The following is a 27174-nucleotide window of genomic DNA, read 5'->3' as shown; positions in this document are numbered from 1 at the left end:
CATCAGATTGTAAAACCTTAATCTTTGTGTTAAATTGATTCTCAACATAGGCAAAGAACTTGACAAATGTACCAAAAACCTCTGATTTATTCATTAATGGAAAGAGCAATACAAACCGAGTTGCTTCATCTACAAATGACACATAATATCTGAAGCCTTCTATAGATGCTATTGGTGAAGGACCCCAAACGTCACTATGAATCTTATGAAAAGGAATCTCAACTCTATCTAGTCGTTCAACAAATGGTAATCTACTCATTTTACCACTAAAACAATGAGAACAAGGTTGATCCGGTACATCATGACTAAAAGAAATATGTGAACTCCGAAGCATTGCTGTCAAGACATCATTAGAAGGATGTCCAAGTCTGTGATGCCACAAAGATGACTTTACTGCTTTGCCAACAAATGCAGAACAGGAAGAAGTACCTTGAGTCAACACCTTGGGAAAAATATGGACAGGAATGCGAAAGAGCTCACGATTGTTACTCTTTCCTTGGTAAAGAATCAGCCCCGTTGCTTTGTCCTGCACATAGAACTGAGTATCATCACAAATAAACCAACTGTGATTGTCTTTACACAACTGCTGAACAGACAACAAATTGACTGTTAACATCGGCACATGCAAGACATATCGAAGACATAAATTATGTGAAGATGTAGGTAAGAGGGCAGTCCCAATGTGGTTGACAGTTAAACCCTCACCATTGCCAACAATAATGCGTTTATCTCCAGTATAAGGAATAGTTGTATTTAACAGATTGACATTGGGACTCATGTGATGTGAGGCACCAGTGTCAAGAATCCAAGAACCATCACCAGAAGAAGTGTGTGCATTCAAGGCAGTGATATTAGATGAAACATCATGATCTTGAGAACTAGATAAAATAAGAGAAGACTGGCCTTGATTTACAGAAGCTTGAAAATCTGGAGGAACTTGTGGAGTAGTGAAAGGAACCCCTTGATAACCAGAAAGGTCAGGAAACTGAACTAGAGATGGAACAACAAGATACTGGAACTGAGAAGAATAATCTTGAAAAGCATAGTTGGCACTGAGTGAAGGAGGAGGGGGAGCCCCTTGGTAAGCATAGTTACCCCTGTGTCTACAATCAACTGCAATATGGCCCCTCTTACCACAAATCTGACATTCTTGCACAACCGGAGGAGTTTCATTTCTGTACAGACAAGTCACTGCCGTATGTCCTTTCCTTGAACAAATCTGACATTCAGGAACTACATTATGTCTAGTTGTAGTGTTACCAGACCAGTAATTAGCAGAGCGAGTACCATTGAACTTAGGTCGATAGCCACCGTTCCCTTTGCCTTTGTAACCATTACCTCCAAATGAATTGCCATAGTGAGAACCAGAAGAATTAGAACCACTATGATTAGACTGAGTACCATAGGTATTGCCAAAAGAAGTATGGCCAGTATTATGACCAAAAGGTCTAGGTCCCTGATTACCAAAATTATTTCTAGGCCCATTAAAAACATTGGCACTAGGAGGAGGAAACGGCTGACAAGTCTGAGAAGTTGAGCCACCTGAATTAGAGTAATCAGGAGCAACAAGACCAAAGCCAACATTGGAAGAAACTGACACCGTAGAATCAGAACCAGTAGAAGAACTGGATGCATGTAAAACTGGTTGATAAGCAGAATTACCACCAGAAGAAAATAAAACAGAACCATTACCATACATAGCTGCCATGCTGTGAACAAGAGACTGCATCCTAGCTTCTATAATCTTTTCAGCCCTTAAGAGTAAAGCCCTGAATTCTTTCAACGAGATAGGTGTATCTCTAGCCAATACCACAGTTCTGATCGTATCAAAGTCAGCAGGTAAACCAGTCAATGCAGCAATAACCAAATCATTGTCTGTAATCTTTTCACCAGCTGCAATAAGTTTGTCTTTAATTGTCTTCAACCTCAACAAAAACTTATCAACATTATCACTGCCTTTCTGAATAGTGTGTAACTCAGCTTTCAAATGATTCACAGTAGCACTCGAGACAAACATATATCTATCTTGTAAAGCAGTCCAAGCTTCATGAGTAGTTTTACAACCAACAACATATTCCATGGCATCATCACTCAAAGTAGCAATAAGAAGACTCAAAAGAGCCATATCAGTTTTAACCCAAGCTTTATAGGCAGTACTAATTTCATTGGTAACCCCCAATTCAGAAGTAATAAGAAATTTGGGAGGACAAACTGATTCACCAGTAAAATGATCAAACAAATCATACCCACGAAGAACAGAACAGAATTGAAAGTTCCACTTGATAAAATTGTCATCATTCAACTTAATAGTCAACATTCCCAACAGATTTTCAAGTTTAACCGAGTCAGTCATCATGCATGAGTAGAAATGAACACCACACAGAAATATGAACAAAAAAACCCAGAGAAATCGTCTTCCAAAACCCAGAAGGTAACAACAAGAATCTACAATCTTGATGAACAATTGGTTATCGACCTTAGTTCATCAACCAATATGAAATTAATTGGCATCGGCCTTCAAGAAAACAATCAAATCTTCAACTAAAAACACAATATGTGATGATTCATCGAGGCATCGGCCTTTAACACAAATGAATCCAAGAAATCCGAAAAAAAATCCCAAATTTTCTTCACAACAGAAATCCTAAATCGAGAGAAAGAATCAAGAAAATCTCACTGAGCAGCGGAAAGAACACAACCAGAATCAATCGCGCAAGCATATTTGGCTCTGGATACCATCTTAACATTCTTGTATGAGCTGAAGAATCTATGAGAAAAATAAACCCTAGTAATCTTGTAGAGGAAGAAAGAAAGTTGAATTGTATTTCTCTGATATTCTGTTTTTACACATAGAACCGACTCAACCACAAATGAAAGAATATAAAGCCTATTTATACCACATATTAAAAGTAGCTTATCTCTAAAGCTAGTGCTAACGTGGCAATTGCCTTATGTGGCACATGTATATCCAATAAGAACCAACCCAATAGATTTGGTACTAATTTGGTACTTCCAAGCATACCGAACCGTAACGAACCGGGCTCAGGCCTACTCCTAGAACATGTCCTATCTAAGACTTTTGTCCTTCATAAAGGCAGCAAATTAAAAACTGTCATGTATAAAATTATAAAAATAAAAAAAATAAAAATTTAATGTTGTTTAATTGTATTGTACGTATAACTCAGGTCAAATTGTAAAAAAAAATTGGCTATGGTACATGCATTTACTTAATACATTGTATCAAAGGTAACATAACGATCAACATATCATAGAAATTCATCTACTCACATGAGCTTCAAAAAGTCATGAAATTGAAGTTTAACAAATCTGTTTCAATGGAACCGTAGTGCATGGACCTTTTTACCCGACCCTGACCAAAGTCTACCTTCTAAAAATTGGTGTGGGATATCGAGTGTGCTGAGCTGAATTTAGAAACACGCAATTATCAAGGGGAGCAACCATAAAGTATGCTGTTTCACTCTCTTTTTTTCCGTTTGATTAGGTTCCTAACAAGATTTTAACAAGCCAGCATTAGAGAGTCCAACGTGATATCAATAATCTCAACAAGGGTTACACTCTTCTAAGTTCCAACTTGGCTACGATGTTTTTTAATGAGGTCACTAATTATTGAATCGGAGTTACAAAAAAGTGTCGTAAAATATATATGGTTGATGACTTGAATCAAGCTAGTGATTAGGGCAATCAGTAATATGAAAGGAGCGATTACCGTTGTTACCATTTACATTAGCTTAATTGATGAACAAGCATCCATTTCGGCCAAATTTTACCGGTGTCGGTTGTAGTGGGATAAGTGGAGTAGATATTATTATAATCTCACCAAACCTTTACCTTAGTAGTTGCGGTGATCAATCAAATACTACAGCAAGTAATATGAACCACCTAGTATGAGGTGTGAGGTTTTAGCCTCGGTGTTTTCTAATTATTCACTGCCTTGGCTTTAAGCTCGTCTATAACTACTTGATGATGTCTGTGGCTCTTCTGTTAGACTGAGAGAAGATCACGGTTTTGAAAGGAACTCCGCGGGATCAACTTCCTGGAAACTGCTCGAATCCACAAGGGCAGCTGCCAAAGCCAGAGACAAGTCCTTGTCTTCCTCAACATTATAGAAACATTTGCGTTTCTTAGCATCAACAATTACCTTCTTCCAAATACTCTCACTCTTAACCAAAGTTGGTTCGTTCCCCAATATCCAAAGACAATGCCTGCGTGTGTATACGTAGACACATAACGTACAACAAATTAAACGACTAAAATTCAGACATCTAATCTACAACAGTATGTATTGTAAGAGGAGTACCTTGCACGTGTTAGCATCACATTCGCTCTCTGACGATTCGAGAGGAATCCCACAGATCCATTCTCATTACATCTGACTCTGGAGATTATTATCACATCCTCTTCGCCACCTTGGAATCCGTCAACAGATCGACACTTAGGGCAAAGTCACTAGTTCTAGAATTTGCACTGTATTTTCTGACTCTCGCTTGAATTGCATCAACCTGAGCTTTGTAGGGTGACATTACTCCGACACTAACTTTCTTCTTTGTGCGAGTGAACTCTGCGATCCAGATATAAAAATTACGCATAGAAGAATCTTCAAGAACTCATAACCATAAAATTGTTGGAAATACAAATTAAAAGTCATGTGATCTGTCCATGTGATGCTAACCTTTCTTTACAGCTTGTTTCCAGCAAAATATAATCATCATTGCTCCTTCATTATTCATCCGAATGGTGATGAAAGACAGCAAGTGTGCTGCCATGTGATGTGCTAGCAGGAAGACAGCAGTGTGCTGCCATGTGCTAGTTGAATCTGTGTTATTTGCAGCTGGAAAGACAGCTGATGTGTGCAAGCTGAAAGGTGGTTATTACAACCTGCCATGATGCAATGCATGTGTATGCCAACTATCAAAGTTGCTGCATGTGTTTGAAAGGGTGTAAAGATGTGGAACACCATCATTCATTATATGTATTGTTGGATTGTTTATTTTTTCAGTTTTGTATAAATAGGCCATCTTGCTAAGCCTTAGAGCATCCCATCCAAATCCCATTTCCCATTCATTTAATTTCAGCTTGTAAGCTTTAAGAGTTGTAAACTCTTCTAATATTTCAAAGTGTTTGTTATCACCAAGCTTGCTACTTCTTTCCTTTCTTTGTCCAATTTTATTGAGAGTGAAAGTGAGAGGTGTGATAGAGTTTGTAAACTTATCACCCACATATTTTGGTATTGAGTTAGCAAACTCTTGTGAATACCAACAATTGGTATCAGAGCCAGAATACCATTCTGGCAAGTGCAGTAGCTATGGCGTCCAATTTAGTGCAACTCCAGGTTCCCACATTGAAGAAAGAAAATTATGAAAGATGGTGCATCCAATTCAAAGCATTGTTTGGATCACAGGAGCTATGAGAAGTTGTCAGTAGTGGGTATGTTGTACCCACTGCCGAGCAAGAAGCTGCATATACTGCAAAACAAAGGAACACTCTCAAGGACTTACGAAAGAAGGACCAGAAGGCACTGTATCTTTTATACCAGGGTCTAGAAGATTCAGCGTTCGAGAAGGTTGCAGAAGCAACAACGAGCAAGCAAGTATGGGACACACTCAGTACAATCTACAAAGGAGTAGATCGGGTCAAGAAAGTGAGATTACAGTCACTTCGAGCAGATTTTGAAACTGCTCACATGAATGAAGGAAAGAGCATCTCCGACTATCACTCAAGGCTCATTGTGATAGTAAATCAGATGAGGAGAAATGGCGAGAGACTCGATGAAGTACGAGTTGTGGAGAAGATACTCCGGTCACTCACATCTAAGTTTGAGCATGTGGTGACTGCCATTGAGGAATCTAAGGATTTGGAGGTGATGAGCGCAGAGGAGCTACTAGGATCCCTCCTAGTTCACGAGCAACGCATTAAGAAGAATGCAAGCCCCACAACGCTAGAGCAAGCTTTGGAGTCAAAGTTGAATATTGACAAACCAAATAAAGGTCGTGGGTAGTGGAACTCACGTCATGGGAGTTCATCTAACCGTAGTCGAGGACGAGCTCGAGGAAGAGGTCGAGGCTATGCACAAAATCGAGGTCAGTCTCAGGAGTGGAGATCTACTCGAGGAAAGGCGCATATCCAATGTCACAATTGCAAGCAATATGGACATTATGCCAATGAATGTTCACATAAAAATGGTGAGCATGTCAACATAGCAGAATCAAGTGGAAATACTGATGAAGAACTTACAGTCTTGCTAGCACACCATGATTCCAGTAGCCAACAAGATGTTTGGTATTTGGACTCTGGTGCAAGCAATCACATGTGTGGAAAGAAGGAGTTTTTTGCCGAACTAAAAGATGGGGCCTATGGATCTGTAAGTCTTGGTGACTCCTCAAAGTTGCCAGTTGAAGGCAAAGGGAAGATCAAGATCATCCAGAAGGATGGTAAAGAAGAATACATCTCCGATACCTACTACATACCAGGTATGAAGAGCAACATTCTAAGCATTGGTCAACTGCTCCAGAAAGGGTACATTATACATATGGAGAATATGTTTCTCACTCTCAGGAATGCAAGGAGAAAACTTTGCACGTGTTCAAATGTCAAAGAACCGAATGTTCCCGTTGAAGTTGAACACAAAGATTGGGAGTTGCAACATCGGTGTGATGGAAGATGAGTCATGGAAATGGCATCTTCGATTTGGCCATCTTCATTTCAATGGCCTAAAGTTGTTGTCAAGTGGAGGAATGGTTCGTGGTTTACCCCAGATTGAAGCCACACGCCAAGTATGTGAAGGTTGTGTGCTTGCCAAGCAAGCACGACTATCGTTCCTTGTTGGTGATACATGGAGAGCAAAGGCACCACTGCAGTTGGTGCACACAGATATATGTGGTCCATTGGATCCCATGTCTTATGGAGGTAATAGGTATTTTATTACTTTCATTGATGATTTTAGTAGGAAGACTTGGGTTTACTTTCTCAAGGAGAAGTCGGCTGTGAAGGAAAAATTTTGTCCTAGCTAAGAACATGTAAGAACATTTGAATACATATGCAAACTAATAACACTTTAAAGTAGGCATGCACTCAAAAACAATTCATAAAACCCATGACTTTCAAAGCCTAGTATATGGTGAACCATAAGACTCTTTAACAATATTAAAGAGAATAAGAATTTAGAGATTCTTTACCCTTGAAGCTCATCCTTGATTGCACAAGGGATTCACCCAAGTGGAGGGCCTTCAAGTCACCTCCTTGCTCCTTGGATCTTCCTTGTGATTTCCTCCCTTTTAGTGCTCCTTTTCTTCTTTGAGGATTTGAGGATTTGTTCTCCAAAACACCAAAGGTTTGGTGTCTCTCCACACCAAAGATGTAGTGTGAAGATGAAATGGATGACTTAGGGAAGAAAAGATTGCTAGATGTTCCTCCCCTAAGTGGCCGGCCTCTATGTAGAAAATGAGAGAAAATGTTTCACCCAAATTCTATTAGAAAACCCTAATTTGAAACAAAGCTATAATGTTGATTTTATACTTCATTTCATGTGAGTGGCAAACTTGTAATTAATACAAGTTTGCTACCCCTCACCCTTATGGCCGGCCATATGTTGTTATTGGGCTTAATTGCCCATTTTGTTTTAGTTGTCATACAACTTAAACATAATGGGCCTTGTGGACCAAAACGTTTTTGTGCCCCGAAGCCCAAAACTAACTTAAACGCCCAATACGAACGTTTCGTATAATTAATTAACTATTTAATTAATCTTGACCATTCTTCAATTAAACCATTTAATTGCTTATCCATTTCATATAATTTCTTCACTTATATCCTTACTCGGTGTACGATCCATTAGGTTCCAATTAGCGAGGTAGTGGGCGATGTTACTCTTAACGATCGATTGTGAATTGAAACCACATTTCAATTCTCCCTTAAAATTAGTGTTTGCTAATCTTTAGGGCTTCCACAAACCATGGGTGACGCCTAGCAGCATGTCATGGTTACCCAAGCTAAGTAGAAGTGGTTGGAGAACCTATCCAGTTACAACTACAATGCAATACGGTCCTTCTCTAATACAATACTCTTAATCACATTGTTTAAGTGATAGTTTGTTTCATGTCTACTATCCAATGTGATACTTCTCTATATGATTCAATTGAATAAGATTTGGAATAAGCTTCCTTAGTCATATTCATATGCTTTGGCCAAAGACTCTCGAATCATATCTTAGAGTATTCTCCTTCCACCATGGAAGGTTAGAGATCCCTTGTTGTGCATTCATATGCCTACATGACTAGACAGCTTGACCCCAACAATGCCGTGGACACTCCAATGGAATGCCGTTGACATAATCAAAGATCAAGGACCTAACCATTAGACATCAATGATGCCTCAGGTCAAAGGACTACTTTGCATATTGCAACTATTGAGTTCTCACATGACATGTATGTTCGAACTCTCGTTTGATCGTTGTTCAGTGTACTCGATTACTCTTTCAAGCACCTATGTGTTTGCCTTAGTGTCCAACACCAAATAACTTGAGACTAGTTCATACTCACGCTTGAGTCGACATAACACATACTAACCTTAGTGGATTGTCAATGCCCAATTGGCAATCCTATGGCTAGGAACGTTTTAGGAATGAACATAAGAGAAAGGTCTCGTTAATTTAACTAACTTAAATCACTTGTCTCTTAGATCAAATACATTCCTTGGATTCCCTTATTGCTTAAACACAAGATACTATAAATAATGATTAACAATAAGCTTTGCCCTCTATTAAACATATAAAAGTTTAACACAATAAGTATTCCAAAAAGCTATTACATCAAATGAGTGGCTTTGTGGGCATACTTCCAACAATCTCCCACTTGCACTCAAAGCCATCTTCCCATGTATCTAATACCCATCTTTTCTATATGACGGTCAAGCTGGATTTGAGACATTGGCTTTGTCAGTGGATCTGCTACGTTATCGGCTGAAGCAACTTTGAGGATGTTGATTTTCCCCTCGGCAGCATATCTTCTAATGATATTAAAGCGCCTGTCAAAGTGCTTATTCTTTTGATGTGCCCTGGGTTCCTTGGCTTAAGCTATCACCCCACTATTATCACAGTACAAAGTTACTGGTGATGTAATGGTTGGAACCACTCCAAGTTCAGTAATGAACTTTTTCATCCAGAACGCTTCTTTGCCGGCTTCAGCTGCAGCGACATATTCAGCCTCTGTCGTGGAATCGGCAATTACACTTTGTTTCTTGCTTTTCCAGCTGACAGCCCCACCATTCAGAGTGAATACATATCCGGAGTTGGAACTTCTATCATCGACGTCAGATTGGAAATCTGCGTCTGTATAGCCTTCCACTCGCAACTTTGTTGCTCCTCCATAAACGAGGAACATGTCTTTAGTTCTTCTTAAGTACTTAAGGACCGTCTTGACAGCTGCCCAGTGTTCTGATCCTGGGTTAGATTGATATCGACTAGTAATGCTCACAGCATATGCGATATCAGGCCTTGTGCATATCATGGCATACATAAGACTTCCTATGGCGGAAGCATAAGGAATCATATTCATATGCCGTATCTCTTCAGGAGTCTTAGGTCCCATGGACTTAGAAAGATGAATTCCATGTCTTACAGGAAGAATACCTTTCTTAGATTGTTCCATCTGGAACCTACTTAGCACCTTGGGATAATCCAATTAATTTTCTGGATCTATCACGATAGAGCTTTATCCCAAGTACATAAGATGCATCTCCTAAATCTTTCATGTGGAAGGTTTTGGACAACCACACTTTTACAGAAGAAAGTACTGCAGTGTCATTCCCGAATAGTAATATGTCATCTACATATAACACTAGGAATGCAACTGCTTCCCCAACGACCTTTTGATAAACACAATTGTCGTCTTCGTTTTGAGTAAAACCAAACGATTTGATTTCAGTATCAAAACGAATGTTCCAGCTCCTGGAGGCTTGCTTAAGTCCATAAATGGACCTCTGAAGTTTGCATACCTTAGTCTTTTCAGACTTGGACACGAAACCTTCGGGTTGAGCCATATAAAGCTCTTCCTCTAGGTAGCCATTCAGAAAGGCTGTCTTCACGTCCATTTGCCAGATTTCATAATCATGGTACGCAGTTATAGCAAGCAAAATCCGAATGGACTTAATCATGGCTATAGGAGAGAAAGTTTCTTCATAGTCAATCCCTTCTCGTTGCCTGTAACCTTTGGCTACTAGTCTAGCCTTATAAGTCTCCACGTTCCCATCAACGCCTATCTTCCTCTTGAATACCCATTTATTTCCAACAGGTACTATACCTTCTGGAGGGTCTACAAGAGTCCAGACCTAATTTTGATACATGGAATCCATCTCGGATTTCATGGCCTCATGCCATCTCTTTGAATCAATGTCGGACATTGCTTCAGTGTAGTCCCTAGGGTCCTCCTTTGTGTCATTGTCACCTAGAAGGTGCAATTCCGCAAATTCATTGTCTAAGCCATACCTCTTAGGTGGCTTACTAACCCGTTCAGATCTACGTGGAGCTAGGGGTTCAGGAACAGGGTTGTCAACATGTCGTGTGCTTGTTTGTGGTTCATCATTAATCTCATTAATCTCCATCGTTTTACTTATAGTTCCTTTGAGAACAAATTGTTCCTCAAGAAACATAGCAGTTCTGGCGACAAAGACTTTCTGGTCGTCAGGATGGTAGAACTCATATCCCATAGTTTCTCTAGGATATCCCACAAAATAGCACCTTACTGATCTCGCTTCAAGCTTAGTAGCTTCAAGCTTCTTGACATATGCTTCACAACCCCAAATCTTAATATGCTTAAGACTTGGCTTTCTTCCATGCCATATCTCATAGGGCGTTTGTGAAACTGATTTGGAAGGTACTCTATTAAGCAAGTAAGCTGCTGTATATAGAGCGTATCCCCAGAATGTTACTGGTAGATCAGCGGAACTCATCATAGAACGAACCATGTTCATCAAGGTTCGATTTCTCCTTTCAGAAACTCCATTAAGTTATGGAGTTCCCGGTGGAGTCCACTGTGATTTTATTCCACACTCTTTGAGATAATCTAGGAACTCATTACTCAGATATTCACCCCCTCGATCTGATCTTAGGATCTTTATCTGTTTCCCAGTTTGCTTCTCAACTTCATTCTTGAATTCTTTGAACCTTTCAAAGGATTCTGACTTGTACTTCATAAGATACACATAGCCAAACCGAGAGTGATCGTCGGTGAATGTGATATAGTAGGAGAAGCCTTCTCTCGACGTAGTAGACATAGGTCCACATACGTCAGTGTGGATTAACCCTAGAATTTCAGTGGCACGCTCTCCTTTCCCAGTGAATGGAGATTTGGTCATCTTCCCTTTCAAGCAACATTCACAAGTACCCATCTGGTCATTACCTAACGGGCGGAAATATCCGTCTTTCGACATCTTGCGAATCTTATCAAGGTTCACATGTCCAAGTTTAAGATGCCACATCTTTTCTTGATTAACTTCTTCTCTAGCCCTTTTGGGTTTTGAGGTATTCCCGCTTTCAATACAGTGCAAACCACTATTCGTCTCTTGGTGAAAAAGTCCCTCTATCATATTACCATGAGAGATAATATGACCGTTCAAGTATAAAGTGCAACTCATTTTGTCAAACAATACTGAGTGCCCATCTCGTAAAAGCTTAGAGATAGAAATCAAATTCTTTATACATGAAGGAAAATATAAACAATTTTTAAGTTCCAAGACTTCCCCAGAGGGTAGTTTAAGCATATAGGTGCCTATTGCTTTTGCAGAGATTTTAGTGCCGTTCCCAACTCGCACAACTATCTCCCCATTGCGCAGTTTCTTGCTCTCTGCTAGTCCCTGCATCGTATTACAGATATGTTGACTAGCGCCTGAATCAAATATCCAGGAATTGGAGCTCACTGTAAAAGCATTTTCTATGACCGAAATAGTCTCTTCAAAAGTTCGTGTCATAAGGCTCGCAATGCGCACCCTGTATTTCTTCTTCCAACGTTCATCCTTTCCACAATGAAGGCATGTTCCTTTGGATTTCTTTGCCTTCTTCTTATGTAACCTTTTCCTTATTTTTGCATTCTCACTCCCACTGTCCTTTTTGAAACCTTTTTCAAATTTACAGCACATGTCAATCATCTCGTTAAAAGTATGATCGAATCTATTCACTTTATAGTTTACAATAAACTTAGTGAAATCATCCGAGAGATATGCAAGGAAAAAGTCTTGGGCCATTTTGTCAAGTATAATGGTGGGTAGTATTTTAGGCATGTCGTTAACTACATAACATAACAGAAATCGTATTAGATTGTTGATTAACTACTTGATTGGGTCTTGAATCAAATAGTACCACCCACTATTTTTGGCAAATTCCATATCCCTCAATAGAATCCGAGAGTTATGTTGAACTCTTAGCGGGGTATGGGAGACTCACCATTACCAAGCCCACCTCACGATGATACGATATCGGTTAGCAAAAATAATGATGAGAGAATAACACTTTACTCATTTACAACTCTTGTAATTACCCATCTAGTTTGGCCTCTAGAGAATGTGGCCTCGCGATGATACGATATCGGCACCATTGCACTTAGTTAAGTTATTCCCACCATGCTTAGTTCATGAAGGGGTTCAAGAATAGCCTCACAATGATATGATATCGGCCATCCTCGTTGCCTACACTTACCTCATCATATGTTTATGGACTCCTCCTGAGTGTAAGCATGCACTTTGTACTCCCCCATGATAGGGTGAAGCCAGTGTACAAGTCACAAACGATTGGAGCCCACCACGGTGGAAGGCCTACGAAGAAATGTTCAAAACATCTCTCGTTTATCAACTTAATATTCGTTTGTTGAGGGAGTAGTTTTGGGCTACATCAAAATCATTTTAATCATATTAGGTTTTAGGATGATTATGAACCGTTTGATTTGATCCAACACGAGCCTTGTGTTGGACCTTGGGTTTAAGGTAGATAGTTGTTGATTTTAGTTACGCGTTTAATCCAATTAAACCGTTATTTCCTATTGGGCGTTGGACCCAACTATTCCAATTTGCATACATATAAACAAAGAGGAATACATGAAATAATAAGAAGGGCTTATGCCCTTTTACAACACAAATAATGGGCTTATGCCCTTTACAACAACTTGAATTAATCAAATTACATTCAAATCTACATTACTTAAAACCCAAGCATTCATAATGTAAATCGGCCAATCACATAGCTCAATTATCGAGGCCTTTGGTTCATAATCACCCTTTTCTTAATTAACTAAATTAACTAAGAAAGCAACTTTAAACAATTGGTTTTTGGATCCATAGAATTGATTTAAATGGAACTAAATATAATGAAAATCAAATTCTCATTAAAGAGACAAAACAATTTTTGTTCTCATTTTGTTTTGGGCCAAAAACAATGACCACAACAATTTGGGTCACTTTGTTAAAACAAAAACTTTTGGGGTCAAAATGCAAATACACAAAAGTATCAAAACTTTATTTAATTGCACAAAAGTCCCTCCAACACCTTTTACCAAAGGTGGCCGGCCATAGTGTTGAAAAATTAAAAAACTAAAGTTTTGTAAGTGGTTTTTGGTAGGTGAGACAAAAGTGACTTTGATGGTTTGTAAGAAAATGTTTTTTTTTATAAAACTTTAAAATTCTTTTAGTCACATCTCACCAATAACTATCACCCACCATTTGAAAAACAAAACTTTATGAAAAACATAAAACTTTTGAATCAAAACTTCAAAACTTTTTGTTCTTGGTAAGAACTTCAAGAAATATGAAAAACATACATGAAAACTCATAATAGCTCCATGGATGTTTTCTTTCACCAAAAAACTCAAATTTTCACAACTCAAAAGAGGGTTAATATCCTAGGGTACTTAGGGGTTCCAAAAAACACTTTAAAACCATTTTAACAAGGCTAACAAGAACCCAAAAAATCACCCTTTGGATTTGGCCGAAAATCCCAAAACACTTGGCACCAACTTTTAGTTCCATTATTCATGCTTTAATGAAATACATCTACAACATTTGAGATGCTAAATTTTCAAGTAAAATTTATATTCAAAGCAAGAACAAAGCTTGTAACATTTACAACACTTAAATCACAAAATATGAAAAATCACAAAACCCAAAAGGATCCACCATAAACTAGGCCTAGGCTCTGATACCACTTGAAGCAAAAATTTTGTCCTAGCTAAGAACATGTAAGAACATTTGAATACATATACAAACTAATAACACTTTAAAGTAGGCATGCATTCAAAAACAATTCATAAAACCCATGACTTTCAAAGCCTAGTATATGGTGAACCATAAGACTCTTTAACAATATTAAAGAGAATAAGAATTTAGAGGTTCTTTACCCTTGAAGCTCATCCTTGATTGCACAAGGGATTCACCCAAGTGGAGGGCCTTCAAGTCACCTCCTTGCTCCTTGGATCTTCCTTGTGATTTCCTCCCTTTTAGTGCTCCTTTTCTTCTTTGAGGATTTGAGGATTTGTTCTCCAAAACACCAAAGGTTTGGTGTCTCTAAGTCTCCACACCAAAGATGTAGTGTGAAGATGAAATGGATGACTTAGGGAAGAAAAGATTGCTAGATGTTCCTCCCCTAAGTGGCCGGCCTCTATGTAGAAAATGAGAGAAAATGTTTCACCCAAATTCTATTAGAAAACCCTAATTTGAAACAAAGCTATAATGTTGATTTTATACTTCATTTCATGTGAGTGGCAAACTTGTAATTAATACAAGTTTGCTACCCCTCACCCTTATGGCCGGCCATATGTTGTTATTGGGCTTAATTGCCCATTTTGTTTTAGTTGTCATACAACTTAAACATAATGGGCCTTGTGGACCAAAACGTTTTTGTGCCCCGAAGCCCAAAACTAACTTCAACGCCCAATACGAACGTTTCGTATAATTAATTAACTATTTAATTAATCTTGACCATTCTTCAATTAAACCATTTAATTGCTTATCCATTTCATATAATTTCTTCACTTATATCCTTACTCGGTGTACGATCCATTAGGTTCCAATTAGCGAGGTAGTGGGCGATGTTACTCTTAACGATCGATTGTGAATTGAAACCACATTTCAATTCTCCCTTAAAATTAGTGTTTGCTAATCTTTAGGGCTTCCACAAACCATGGGTGACGCCTAGCAGCATGTCATGGTTACCCAAGCTAAGTAGAAGTGGTTGGAGAACCTATCCAGTTACAACTACAATGCAATACGGTCCTTCTCTAATACAATACTCTTAATCACATTGTTCAAGTGATAGTTTGTTTCATGTCTACTATCCAATGTGATACTTCTCTATATGATTCAATTGAATAAGATTTGGAACAAGCTTCCTTAGTCATATTCATATGCTTTGGCCAAAGACTCTCGAATCATATCTTAGAGTATTCTCCTTCCACCATGGAAGGTTAGAGATCCCTTGTTGTGCATTCATATGCCTACATGACTAGACAGCTTGACCCCAACAATGCCGTGGACACTCCAATGGAATGCCGTTGACATAATCAAAGATCAAGGACCTAACCATTAGACATCAATGATGCCTCAGGTCAAAGGACTACTTTGCATATTGCAACTATTGAGTTCTCACATGACATGTATGTTCGAACTCTCGTTTGATCGTTGTTCAGTGTACTCGATTACTCTTTCAAGCACCTATGTGTTTGCCTTAGTGTCCAACACCAAATGACTTGAGACTAGTTCATACTCACGCTTGAGTCGACATAACACATACTAACCTTAGCGGATTGTCAATGCCCAATTGGCAATCCTATGGCTAGGAACGTTTTAGGAATGAACATAAGAGAAAGGCCTCGTTAATTTAACTAACTTAAATCACTTGTCTCTTAGATCAAATACATTCCTTGGATTCCCTTATTGCTTAAACACAAGATACTATAAATAGTGATTAACAATAAGCTTTGCCCTCTATTAAACATATAAAAGTTTAACACAATAAGTATTCCAAAAAGCTATTACATCAAATGAGTGGCTTTGTGGGCATACTTCCAACAGGCTGCCCTAAGAATCTTCAAGGAGTTCAAGGCACTCACAGAGGCTGAAAGCAACCACAAGCTTGTGGCTGTGAGATCAGATAGAGGTGGAGAGTACACCTCCAATGCTTTCCAAGCATACTGCAAGGAGCAAGGAATTAGGCATCAACTTACTGCTGCCTATACCCCACAGCAAAATGGGATAGCCGAAAGAAAGAATCGAACCATCCTTGACATGACAAGGTCCATGCTTAAGGAGAAGAATTTGCCAAAAGAGTTATGGGCAGAAGCTGTAGCTTGTTCGATTTATTTGTTGAATCGATGTCCAACAAAGAGTGTCAAGAGGATGACACCACAAGAGGCTTGGAGTGGATACAAGCCGAATGTTACACACCTAAGAATTTTTGGGTGTGTTGCATATGCTCAAGTTCCAGAAGCCAAGAGGAGGAAACTTGATGATAGAGGTGAGAAGTGTGTGTTTGTGGGCTATAGTGAAGAGTCCAAGGCGTACAAGCTCTACAACCCACTAACTGGCAAACTAGTGGTTAGTAGAGATGTCATCTTCAGTGAGGAAGAGGCATGGATGTGGAAAAGAAGTCAGTAAAGAGAAGATCGTCTCCACTGATTTTGAAGAACCAGAAGTTGTACCACCTGTTGAGCAACAGCCTGCTCAAACAATCACAACAACTGCAGTGCACAGAATTGCAAGGAGTGGTCCTACATCTAGTGAGGAAAGCAGCTCCTCAACTCCAGTGAGGTTAAGGAGTCTCACAGAGATTTATGGACAAGAAGAAGGAGAAACCAATTTTTTCTGCTTCTATGCAGACCATGAGCCTCTCTCATTCAATGAAGCTGTGGAAGAAAATTGTTGGAAAAAAGCCATGGAAGAAGAGATCCATGCCATCGAGAAGAATGACACTTGGGAGTTGACAAAGCTCCCACCAAATCAAAAGGCTATTGGTGTCAAGTGGGTTTACAAGATCAAACGCACTGCAGATGGGAGTGTGGATCGATACAAATCAAGGCTTGTAGCAAAGGGCTACAAACAGAAGTATGGAGTGGACTATGATGAAGTCTATGCTCCAGTTGCAAGACTTGACACAGTAAGATTGCTAATCTCTCTTGCCGCTCATCATAAATGGAAAATTTATCAATTAGATGTCAAGTCAGCCTTCCTTAATGGAGTTCTTGAGGAAGAAGTGTACGTGGAACAACCAGAAGGCTTCCAAGTACAGGGAAAAGAAGATAAGGTGTATCGTTTGAAGAAGGCTTTGTATGGCCTCAAGCAAGCACCACGAGCTTGGAACTCAAGGATTGACAACTACCTTCATCAAAATGGATTTCAGAAATGTCCATACGAGCATTCAGTTTACATGAAGAATGGTGCAAAAGGGGAGTTCTTAATTATTTGTCTCTATGTAGATGACTTGTTGTTTACAGGAAACAATGAAGCAATGTTCTGTGAGTTCAAGCAATCCATGTTCAGTGAATTCGAGATGACTGACAATGGATTAATGTCATACTTTCTTGGCATAGAAGTGAAGCAAGGAAGTGATGGTATCTACATTTCTCAACAAAAGTACATGAGAGATATATTGGAGAAATTCAATATGGACAAGTGCAATATTGTCAACACTCCAGTTGCAACTGGATTGAAGCTGTCTAAGGAAGGAGAAGGTGAGTTTGTAAACTCAACCGTGTACAAAAGCTTGGTTGGAACCCTAAGGTACCTTACAATCACAAGACCTGATATAGTTTATGGTGTTGGACTCGTGAGTCGATACATGGAAACACCAAGGGAGTCTCATTGGCTGGCCGCCAAGAGAATTTTGAGGTACATAAGAGGTACTCTAAACTATGGTCTGTTTTATAATTTTGGTGAAGATACAAAATTATTTGGTTATTCAGATAGTGATTGGGGAGGTGACCAAGATGAAAGGAAAAGCACAACTGGCCATGTGTTTTTTCTAGGATCAACAGCTTTCTCATGGACTTCAAAGAAGCAATCAATTGTTGCTTTGTCATCGTGTGAAGCCGAGTACGTTGCTGTAGCCTCAACCGTGTGTGAGGCAATTTGGTTAAGAAATCTGTTGAAGTCAGTGTGTCATCCACAAGTGGAATCGACTGTGATTCATGTGGATAACATCTCAGCTATCAAGCTTGCTAGAAATCCAGTCCAACATGGAAGGAGTAAGCACATCGATACCAGGTTCCATTTTTTTAGGGACCATGTGAAGCAAAAGACAATTGAGCTTGTCTATTGTCACACGAAGGAACAAGTGGCAGACATCTTCACTAAGCCATTACCAGTTGAATCATTCCGGCTGTTACGTGAAATGCTAGGCATGAAGGCGTTTTAATTTGAGGGGGCATGTTGGAAATACAAATTAAAAGTCATGTGATCTGTCCATGTGATGCTAACCTTTCTTTACAGCTTGTTTCCAGCAAAATATAATCATCATTGCTCCTTCATTATTCATCCGAATGGTGATGAAAGACAGCAAGTGTGCTGCCATGTGATGTGCTAGCAGGAAGACAGCAGTGTGCTGCCATGTGCTAGTTGAATCTGTGTTATTTGCAGCTGGAAAGACAACTGATGTGTGCAAGCTGAAAGGTGGTTATTACAACCTGCCATGATGCAATGCATGTGTATGCCAACTATCAAAGTTGCTGCATGTGTTTGAAAGGGTGTAAAGATGTGGAACACCATCATTCATTATATGTATTGTTGGATTGTTTATTTTTTCAGTTTTGTATAAATAGGTCATCTTGCTAAGCCTTAGAGCATCCCATCCAAATCCCATTTCCCATTCATTTAATTTCAGCTTGTAAGCTTTAAGAGTTGTAAACTCTTCTAATATTTCAAAGTGTTTGTTATCACCAAGCTTGCTACTTCTTTCCTTTCTTTGTCCAATTTTATTGAGAGTGAAAGTGAGAGGTGTGATAGAGTTTGTAAACTTATCACCCACATATTTTGGTATTGAGTTAGCAAACTCTTGTGAATACCAACAAAAATCTACTGACTTGCAATAAAATGTACCTCTGTATAGGCTTGCAACTATCTCATAGACCACAGCAACCTCAGCCATATTTTTCTGGCTACTCCCGCGATCAAATTCTTCTTTTCCATTAGCTATATTAATAAACGAGTAGCATCCGTACATTTTTCCCTAAAGAAAGCACTTGTCATAGCTTTTTTGATTGACATTCGAACCATCTAGTAACCGGTGGTTGCAAAACTCTCTATTAGGAAATAAACTGATTGAAGGATGCATTCTATACTGGACATTGAGAAGGAGCTTCTCATGTCCCAACTGTACAAGTCTTTCAAACAAACTTCTCCCAAATACAGCCTTCTCCGAGATCTAACAAGTTCATGTACTAAACTGTTAGATAGTGTGTGTGTGTGTGTGTGTGTGTGTGTGTACTCAAAAACCTGAAAAACACAGAGGAGAGGACGAAATGAAGACCTTGCTTTTCACCATAGCGGGGAGTTGCCTTTCATCTCCAATGAGAATAGCGTGGCGATGACCAGGGAGTTGCAAAGGAATTAATGATTCCCATTCTTTAAGCTGAGCAGCTTCATCAACCATCAAAATTTCTACCGGTTTCATTCCTTTTGTGTACAATTTAGAAGAGCTCGAGACAGTGCAACATATTAAGCAAGCATTTTCCAAGCAAAAATTTCCTATTTCCTTGTCGTCAGTTAAAATAGGAACAGAAAATGAGCAAAGCGACCTCAATACACAAACACAATATTTTACAACTAATTGCATCCTTTAATTAGAAAACCCAACCTCATCAAATAAATATTTGCAAGAGTTGAGCAAATCCAAAGCTGTAATCATGTCCTTGACTACCTCTATTGACATGCAAGAAGTTGGTAAGTGGGTGTACAAATTTACCATACAAATCTTGAGGCACTCACCAATGGAATCAAATTTTTCCTTCACAAACTCTTCAAATGTCGTAAGATCATTATCATCGTCACTTGTTGGGTTTCTACCATTGATTAACGACATTATCACTCCCTTCAGCGTCGTCGTCCAAGTATTATCGCCCTCTTCACCCTCATTGTATCTTCTCATTTTTTCTCTCAAATACAACGCATACTTTTCGTTTGGATCCTCAAGTAAATCAATCGTTGATGCTAACCGATGTTTCCATCCACTCAAAGGGGCAAAAACTCGGCCAGAATTTTAGTACGATAATCAAGAAATACATCAACAAGGTCATCATGATCATCAATCTTCATCCTCTCCTCATTCCCAAATAGAATTATATCCCCAAGCCCGTACTTACCATAATCAAGTGACTGATTTACCAAGCTCAGCACAAGTGCTGTTACTTCTAACACGGCAATATTGGTTGGAGCACATGTTAATGTTCTGCACTTCAATTTAACCAGGGCAAAGAGTGACAAACCAACTGTCTTCGTTTTTCCAGTTCCAGGAGGTCCCCATATTAGTTTTATGCTATTACGGTGGCTGCATTTACTTAAACTGATACAATTCAAAACTGCAGCTTTTTGGGAATCATTTAGATCAGAGCACATTGCACGAAATGTAGCAGATAGGTAGCATTTTTCGTTGTCAAAGAAAATTGAACACGAATTCCTACCTTGTAAGAGACAAAGACAAAAGATTAGTGAGGTTAACCATGTGGAGAAAAACATACACACTTTATTGGGGGAATAGACTATTTCTGTTACAGATTTACAAACTAAACATAGCAATCCAATCAGAGTAGGTCATCACATCAGTATTGCAAAAGCATGAAGATGGGTTAGTTCGTCAACGATGTTAAAGTAGAGATAGAATCCAGGAAAAATACTTGCGATTAATTGGCTTGCGGTTGGAGCAAGTTTTTAGTTAAACTTGTATTTGCCCCTTTTGAGTTCAAAGCTTTCCATACTCGAACAGTTGTTGTCATGTTCATGAGATAGACCACAAAAAGTGTATCTGTCTTGCTCTCAATATGCATGTATCTGTTGAGAATTAAGCTGCATCCTAACTTTAGAGTAATCCTGCAGATGGCAATCCTGCAGAAGAAGTAAAAGAAAGCTGAGAAAAGTGAAGAAATGAAGACCTTACCAAATCAGGAGGAACCATTATTTTTCAACGGCTAGTTTCCTTTACTAGTTTTAGAAAAATTACAGCTGGTGTACCTAGCTTTTGTATTTGTACTGAACTTTCTCATCTTATTCCAAGTGGATGGATGATATCCTCTGATAACCATTTATGGTCGAAGAGGAGTTCTAGGTCCCTAGTTGTAGGATCTGGTTTTTAGACCGGCTGTGAAAAGATATAGTCTTTGTAATTTGTCTTTTGAGATTAAGAAAATATACAGAAAGACTTTTGGCTCTTCAAAGTTTTCTCTCTAGCAAAAACAAACATAAAAATTTCCTTCAAACGATTTATTCAAAGTTTGAATCTTTATCAACCAAATAGCAACATGCCTGGTACCATTTCAAACATGGTATCAGAGCTCTTGGTCTGATTTCGAAGAAGGGACGTGATTCTGTGAAGATACAAATCCAGAAAGGGTTAAAGGTGGTACCTTTATAACCATTTGTGCTGTGCTACCTGAGAAGATGGCCGGATCAAGCTCCTCTGGTGGTGATTTACGAACACCACAATTTAATGGATCAAACTACGATTTTTGGTCCGTAAAAATGGAAACCATTCTCATAGCATACGATCTATGGGATGTGGTTGAAGTTGGTCTTGCTGGACAACAAACAACCAGAGAGGAAACCTCTGAGGAAGAAGAAGAAAGTGAGTCTGAGCATATTCCAGTTGAAAGACCAGTTGTTTCAAAGGAGGAAAAGATCAAGAATGCCAAGGCTCTAAGCCTTATTCAAGGAGCAATCACTGATGAGCTTTTTCCCAGAATCCGAAATGAGAAAACTGCAAAGGGTGCCTGGGAAATCCTGAGAAGAGAGTTCAGAGGAGACAAAAAGGTAAGAGCTGTGAAATTACAAGCCATAAGAGCTGACTTTGAATATCTAAGAATGAATGATGTTGAATCTTTGGATGACTACCTGGCTCGGTTCTTTGAGATTGTAAACAACTTGAAATCTCTAGGAGAAGATGTAACAGAGAAAAGAATTGTTCAAAAGCTGTTAATGAGTCTAGGTAGGAGATATAAGTCCATAGTGTCAATCATTGAAGAAACCAGAGATCTGGATACTATTAGAGTTGAGGAAGTCTTAGCTTCAGTGAAAGTCTATGATAAAAGAGAAGACTTGCATGAGGAAAGAGAGAAATACACAGGTACTGAAAGGGCTTTCAGTAGTCTTAAAGTTGGAGGAAATGGAAATGGCACTGGAAATTTTAAAGGGTCTCAGTATAAATCAAACACAAAGTTTGGTCAGTATAAGAAAGGAAAGAACTGGGGTCAGAATAGCAGCTGGAATAATGGAAGTGGAAGTGGCTGGAACAACAAATTTTCTACACACAACAAGCAATCAAGTGGCAGCCAAGGAAATGTGAAACCTCAGTGTCAAGTCTGTGAAAAATACCATTTTGGTGTGTGCAGATACAAAGGAAAAGCCAAGTGTGGAAGATGTAATCGATTTGGTCACTTAACTAAGGATTGTGACAATGGTAAACAAGTTGCAAACTGTGCAAAGGAAGAAGATGCAGTCACAGCAACCATGTTCTATGCTTGTCATGCAAGTTCAATTGCATCAAGCAAGTCAGTGTGGTTTGTGGACAGTGCATGTAGCAACCACATGACCTCTCAAGAGTCCTTATTGATCAATCTTGATAAATCTGTGACCTGCAAAGTAAAAATGGGTACAGGTGATCTTGTTCAAGCCACAGGAAAAGGAACACTTGTAATTGAGACAAGAAGAGGGAAAAGATACATAAATGAAGTGCTGCTAGTTCCAGGATTAGATGAAAATCTGTTAAGTGTTGGTCAAATGATGGAACACGGTTATTATGTTCTATTTGGTGGTAACATGGCTGTGATATTTGATGATAGCAATCTTGAAAATGTGGTAGCAAAGGTGATTATGACAGGGAACAGGTGCTTTCCATTGTCATTTGAATCTATAAATGCAGTAGCTAGAAAAGCTTCAATTGAAGAAGAGTCAAGGATCTGGCATAGAAGGCTTGGTCATTTGAACTTTAATAGTCTGAAAAGGATGCAGAGAGAAGGATTGGTGCTTGGTTTGCCTGCATTATCTGAGATGAAGGAAGTGTGTGAGAGTTGTGTTTCTGGAAAGATGCATATTGAACCATTCGATAAAGAGAAAGTGTGGAGAGCTAGTCAACCATTGGAACTGGTATACACTGATGTTTGTGGACCAATGCAGAATGAATCTGTTGGTGGCAACAGATATTTCATAACATTTATAGATGATTTCTCAAGAATGTGTTGGGTGTATTTTCTGAGAAACAAATCTGATGTGTTCAATGTGTTTAAGAAATTTAAAGCCTTTGTTGAGCTACAAAGTGGTTTCAAGCTTAAGAAGCTGAGAAGTGACAGAGGAGGTGAATATACCTCCCATGAATTCTTGAATTTCTGTTCTAACATTGGAATGGAAAGACAATTAACAGTGGCATACTCCCCTCAGCAAAATGGAGTTGCTGAGAGAAGAAATAGAACTATCTGTGAAATGGCTAGATCAATGATGGCAGAGAAGAACATCCCTGTGATTTTTTGGGCTGAAGCAGTTGGAACTGCAGTATACTTGCAGAATAGGTGTCCTACAATCTCAGTGAAGGGTAAAACACCATTTGAAGCTTTCACAGGAAGAAAACCAGGTGTAAAACACCTGAGGGTGTTTGGGAGCATTTGTTACAGTCATATTCCATCAACTCTGAGACAGAAATTTGATGGTAAAGCAAGCAAAGGAGTCTTTATGGGTTATGGCAGTTGTGAGAAAGGCTACAGGATCTACAATCTTCAAACTGAGAAGATTATACTTTCAAGAAGTGTTGTATTTGATGAGAACAAATCCTGGAATTGGGAAAGCAAGCAGGATGAAACAGTTTACATGCCTCTCAATTTTGGAAATGAAAATTCTGAGACAACTGAAATTGAAGAACTCTCTCATGAAACTCAAAGCACTGACTATTTGAATCCCATTCAATTAGTCACAGATGTTGAACATGTCTCTGGAAGTAACACTGGCAGTACCAGTCAAGAGTCATCACCAAGCAATACACCAGTAAAGTTGCAAAGTTTGGAGGACATTTATGCAAGATGTCATATGACCATTATTGAACCTGAAACCTACCATGAAGCTAGTGAAGACAATGCATGGAAGGAGGCAATGAATGCAGAAATTAAAACTATTGAGAAAAATGGAACTTGGGAGCTAGTGGAAAGACCTGCAGACAAGCCTGTCATAGGAGTAAAATGGGTGTACAAAACCAAACTGAATCTAGATGGATCAGTTCAAAAACACAAGGCTAGGCTTGTGGCAAAAGGGTATGCTCAAAAACCTGGTATTGACTACAATGAAACCTTTGCTCCAGTGGCAAGGTTAGATACAATTCGAACTTTAATTGCACTTGCAGCTCAGAAGGGTTGGAAGCTGTTCCAATTGGATGTTAAGTCAGCTTTCTTGAATGGAGTACTTGAAGAGGAGGTTTACACTGAACAACCAGAGGGGTTTGAAGTGGAAAATGCATGTCACAAGGTCTATAAGTTAAAGAAGGCTCTCTATGGTTTGAAGCAGGCTCCTAGAGCCTGGTACAGTGAGATTGACACTTATCTCACAAGCTGCAATTTCAAAAGGAGCATCAGTGAGGCTACCTTATATACTAGAACTGATGATGAAGGAAATATGATCATAGTCTCTATATATGTTGATGATATTGTATACACTGGAGGTAGCAATACATTGCTCAGTGAGTTTAAAAGAGACATGATGCAGAAGTATGAGATGTCAGATTTAGGACTTTTACATCATTTCTTGGGAATGGGAGTTCTACAAACTGAAAAAGGGGTGTTCATCCATCAAAGCAAGTATGCAAAGTCCTTACTTGTAAAGTTTGGCCTAGAGGATTGTAAGTCAGTGACAATTCCCCTACCCACTGGTGAGAAATTGAAGAAAGTTGATGGAAGTGAGCTGGCTGATGAAGGTTTGTTTAGGAAAATTGTTGGCAGCCTGTTATACTTAACTGCAACCAGGCCAGATATAATGTATGCAGCCAGCTTGCTATCTAGATTCATGCATGGTCCCACGAAAAAACATATGGGGATAGCTAAAAGAGTTCTCAGATACATTCAAGGCACTCTCAGCTATGGTATTGAATTCACAAGGGACAAGGAGGCTGTTTTGATTGGTTTTTGTGACTCAGATTGGGCTGGAAGTGAAGATGACAGTAGAAGCACATCTGGATATGCATTTAGCTTTGGAAGTGGGGTTTTTTCATGGGCCTCAGTGAAGCAAAACACAGTTGCATTGTCAACTGCAGAAGCTGAATATGTCTCAGCTGCTGGAGCAACAGCTCAAGCCATCTGGCTAAGATTTGTGTTGGACGATTTTGGTGAAATGCAAGCTGATTCAACACCATTGTTTTGTGATAACATGTCAGCAATATCGATGGTCAAAAATCCTGTCTTTCATCAGAGAACCAGACATATAAACAGGAAATATCATTTTATTCGAGAAGCATTGCAGCAAGGATCCATTGATGTGAAATACTGCAGAAGTGAAGAGCAGTTGGCAGATATATTTACAAAAGCTTTGCCTAAAGATCGATTCAATTACTTGAGGATGAAGTTAGGAGTAAAGCCAGTAAGCAGCTTAGGAGAGGCTGTTGAGAATTAAGCTGCATCCTAACTTTAGAGTAATCCTGCAGATGGCAATCCTGCAGAAGAAGTAAAAGAAAGCTGAGAAAAGTGAAGAAATGAAGACCTTACCAAATCAGGAGGAACCATTATTTTTCAACGGCTAGTTTCCTTTACTAGTTTTAGAAAAATTACAGCTGGTGTACCTAGCTTTTGTATTTGTACTGAACTTTCTCATCTTATTCCAAGTGGATGGATGATATCCTCTGATAACCATTTATGGTCGAAGAGGAGTTCTAGGTCCCTAGTTGTAGGATCTGGTTTTTAGACCGGCTGTGAAAAGATATAGTTTTTGTAATTTGTCTTTTGAGATTAAGAAAATATAGAAAGACTTTTGGCTCTTCAAAGTTTTCTCTCTAGCAAAAACAAACATAAAAATTTCCTTCAAACGATTTATTCAAAGTTTGAATCTTTATCAACCAAATAGCAACATGCCTGGTACCATTTCAAACAGTATCTTCCTGTATCGATATGCCTTGAAGAGAGTATTGAGAGATTACTGTCTCTACTTTGATGAACATATGCAATGAGATAGGAAATTCTGGGCCCGTTCAAATGATCAACGCATTTTGGTTTAATATCAATTAAGGCAATAAGATCTCCAACCTGTGGCACATATGTTCCTACACAAGTAACATCATAAAACAAGTCTTTAGGAGGTCCATGATTCTTAGAAGTTTTAACTGTCAGAATTTCGAGAGTCGGGGCCTGCGATAGATTCATCATGCTTGAGAGTAGATCAGCATGTGTTTCCTCAACAAGTGAAGGAATGAAAGATTTCATGTAACTCGTCATGGTAGAAAATGTCTCAGGAATTTTTGTCACCTGCAAGTTGACGAAATGAAACGAAAACTGACGTTGTAATTTTACAATACTACTGACAAGTACATGATCGAATACGAAAGAAATTAGAAGCACCGGACCGTAGACACAGTACAAATTAACCTGATTTCGGTAAAGATGTGCATTGAGAACATCCTCAAGTGACCAAGAGAAAACGATATTGATTAAGGGTCGAGCTGCTGCAACTCCATAATTGCTCAACTTATTACTCTCCTTCTGACGATCCATTACGTACAAACTCATTGATCTTCGGATGATATTCGCAGTGACTTGAGTTTAAGGACTAGTGATGAAGTCAATGGCATCAATTAGCTTAGCTCTCCTTTTTGTTTAAGTATGTACTTAAATATTTTTCTTAGCAATCAAGTTGGGGACAACTTGACCAAGACGCTAGTCTACAGGCTACAGAGAACGAAACAAAACTTTATGTTGAAGTGCTTTTTCTTTTTCTTCGATTGAAGTGCTTTTTCTTTTT

At 38.9% G+C, this 27174-nt stretch overlaps 1 protein-coding gene and 1 pseudogene across 1 annotated transcript; both read right to left on the bottom strand.

Annotated features, from left to right (window-relative positions):
- Window positions 1–336: 336 nt before the first annotated feature.
- LOC125471251 lies at window positions 337–2974 on the bottom strand. Its single transcript, XM_048571474.1, has 2 exons — window positions 706–2974; window positions 337–526 (listed from the first exon to the last, which is right to left on the bottom strand). The coding sequence occupies exons 1-2, from the start codon at window positions 2354–2356 to the stop codon at window positions 486–488; spliced, it is 1692 nt and encodes a 563-aa protein (XP_048427431.1). The 5' UTR covers window positions 2357–2974; the 3' UTR covers window positions 337–485.
- A 1044-nt stretch (window positions 2975–4018) lies between these two features.
- Window positions 4019–27006, bottom strand: LOC103941155 (annotated as a pseudogene).
- Window positions 27007–27174: the final 168 nt, after the last annotated feature.

The sequence above is a fragment of a genome, unplaced genomic scaffold, assembly GCF_019419815.1.
Source record: "Pyrus x bretschneideri cultivar Hongxiangsu unplaced genomic scaffold, Pyrus_bretschneideri_v1 Contig106, whole genome shotgun sequence".
Taxonomy (NCBI): Eukaryota; Viridiplantae; Streptophyta; class Magnoliopsida; order Rosales; family Rosaceae; genus Pyrus; species Pyrus x bretschneideri.
The sequence above is the reverse complement of the archived record's forward strand: the minus strand, read 5'-3'. Positions and strand labels throughout refer to the sequence as shown.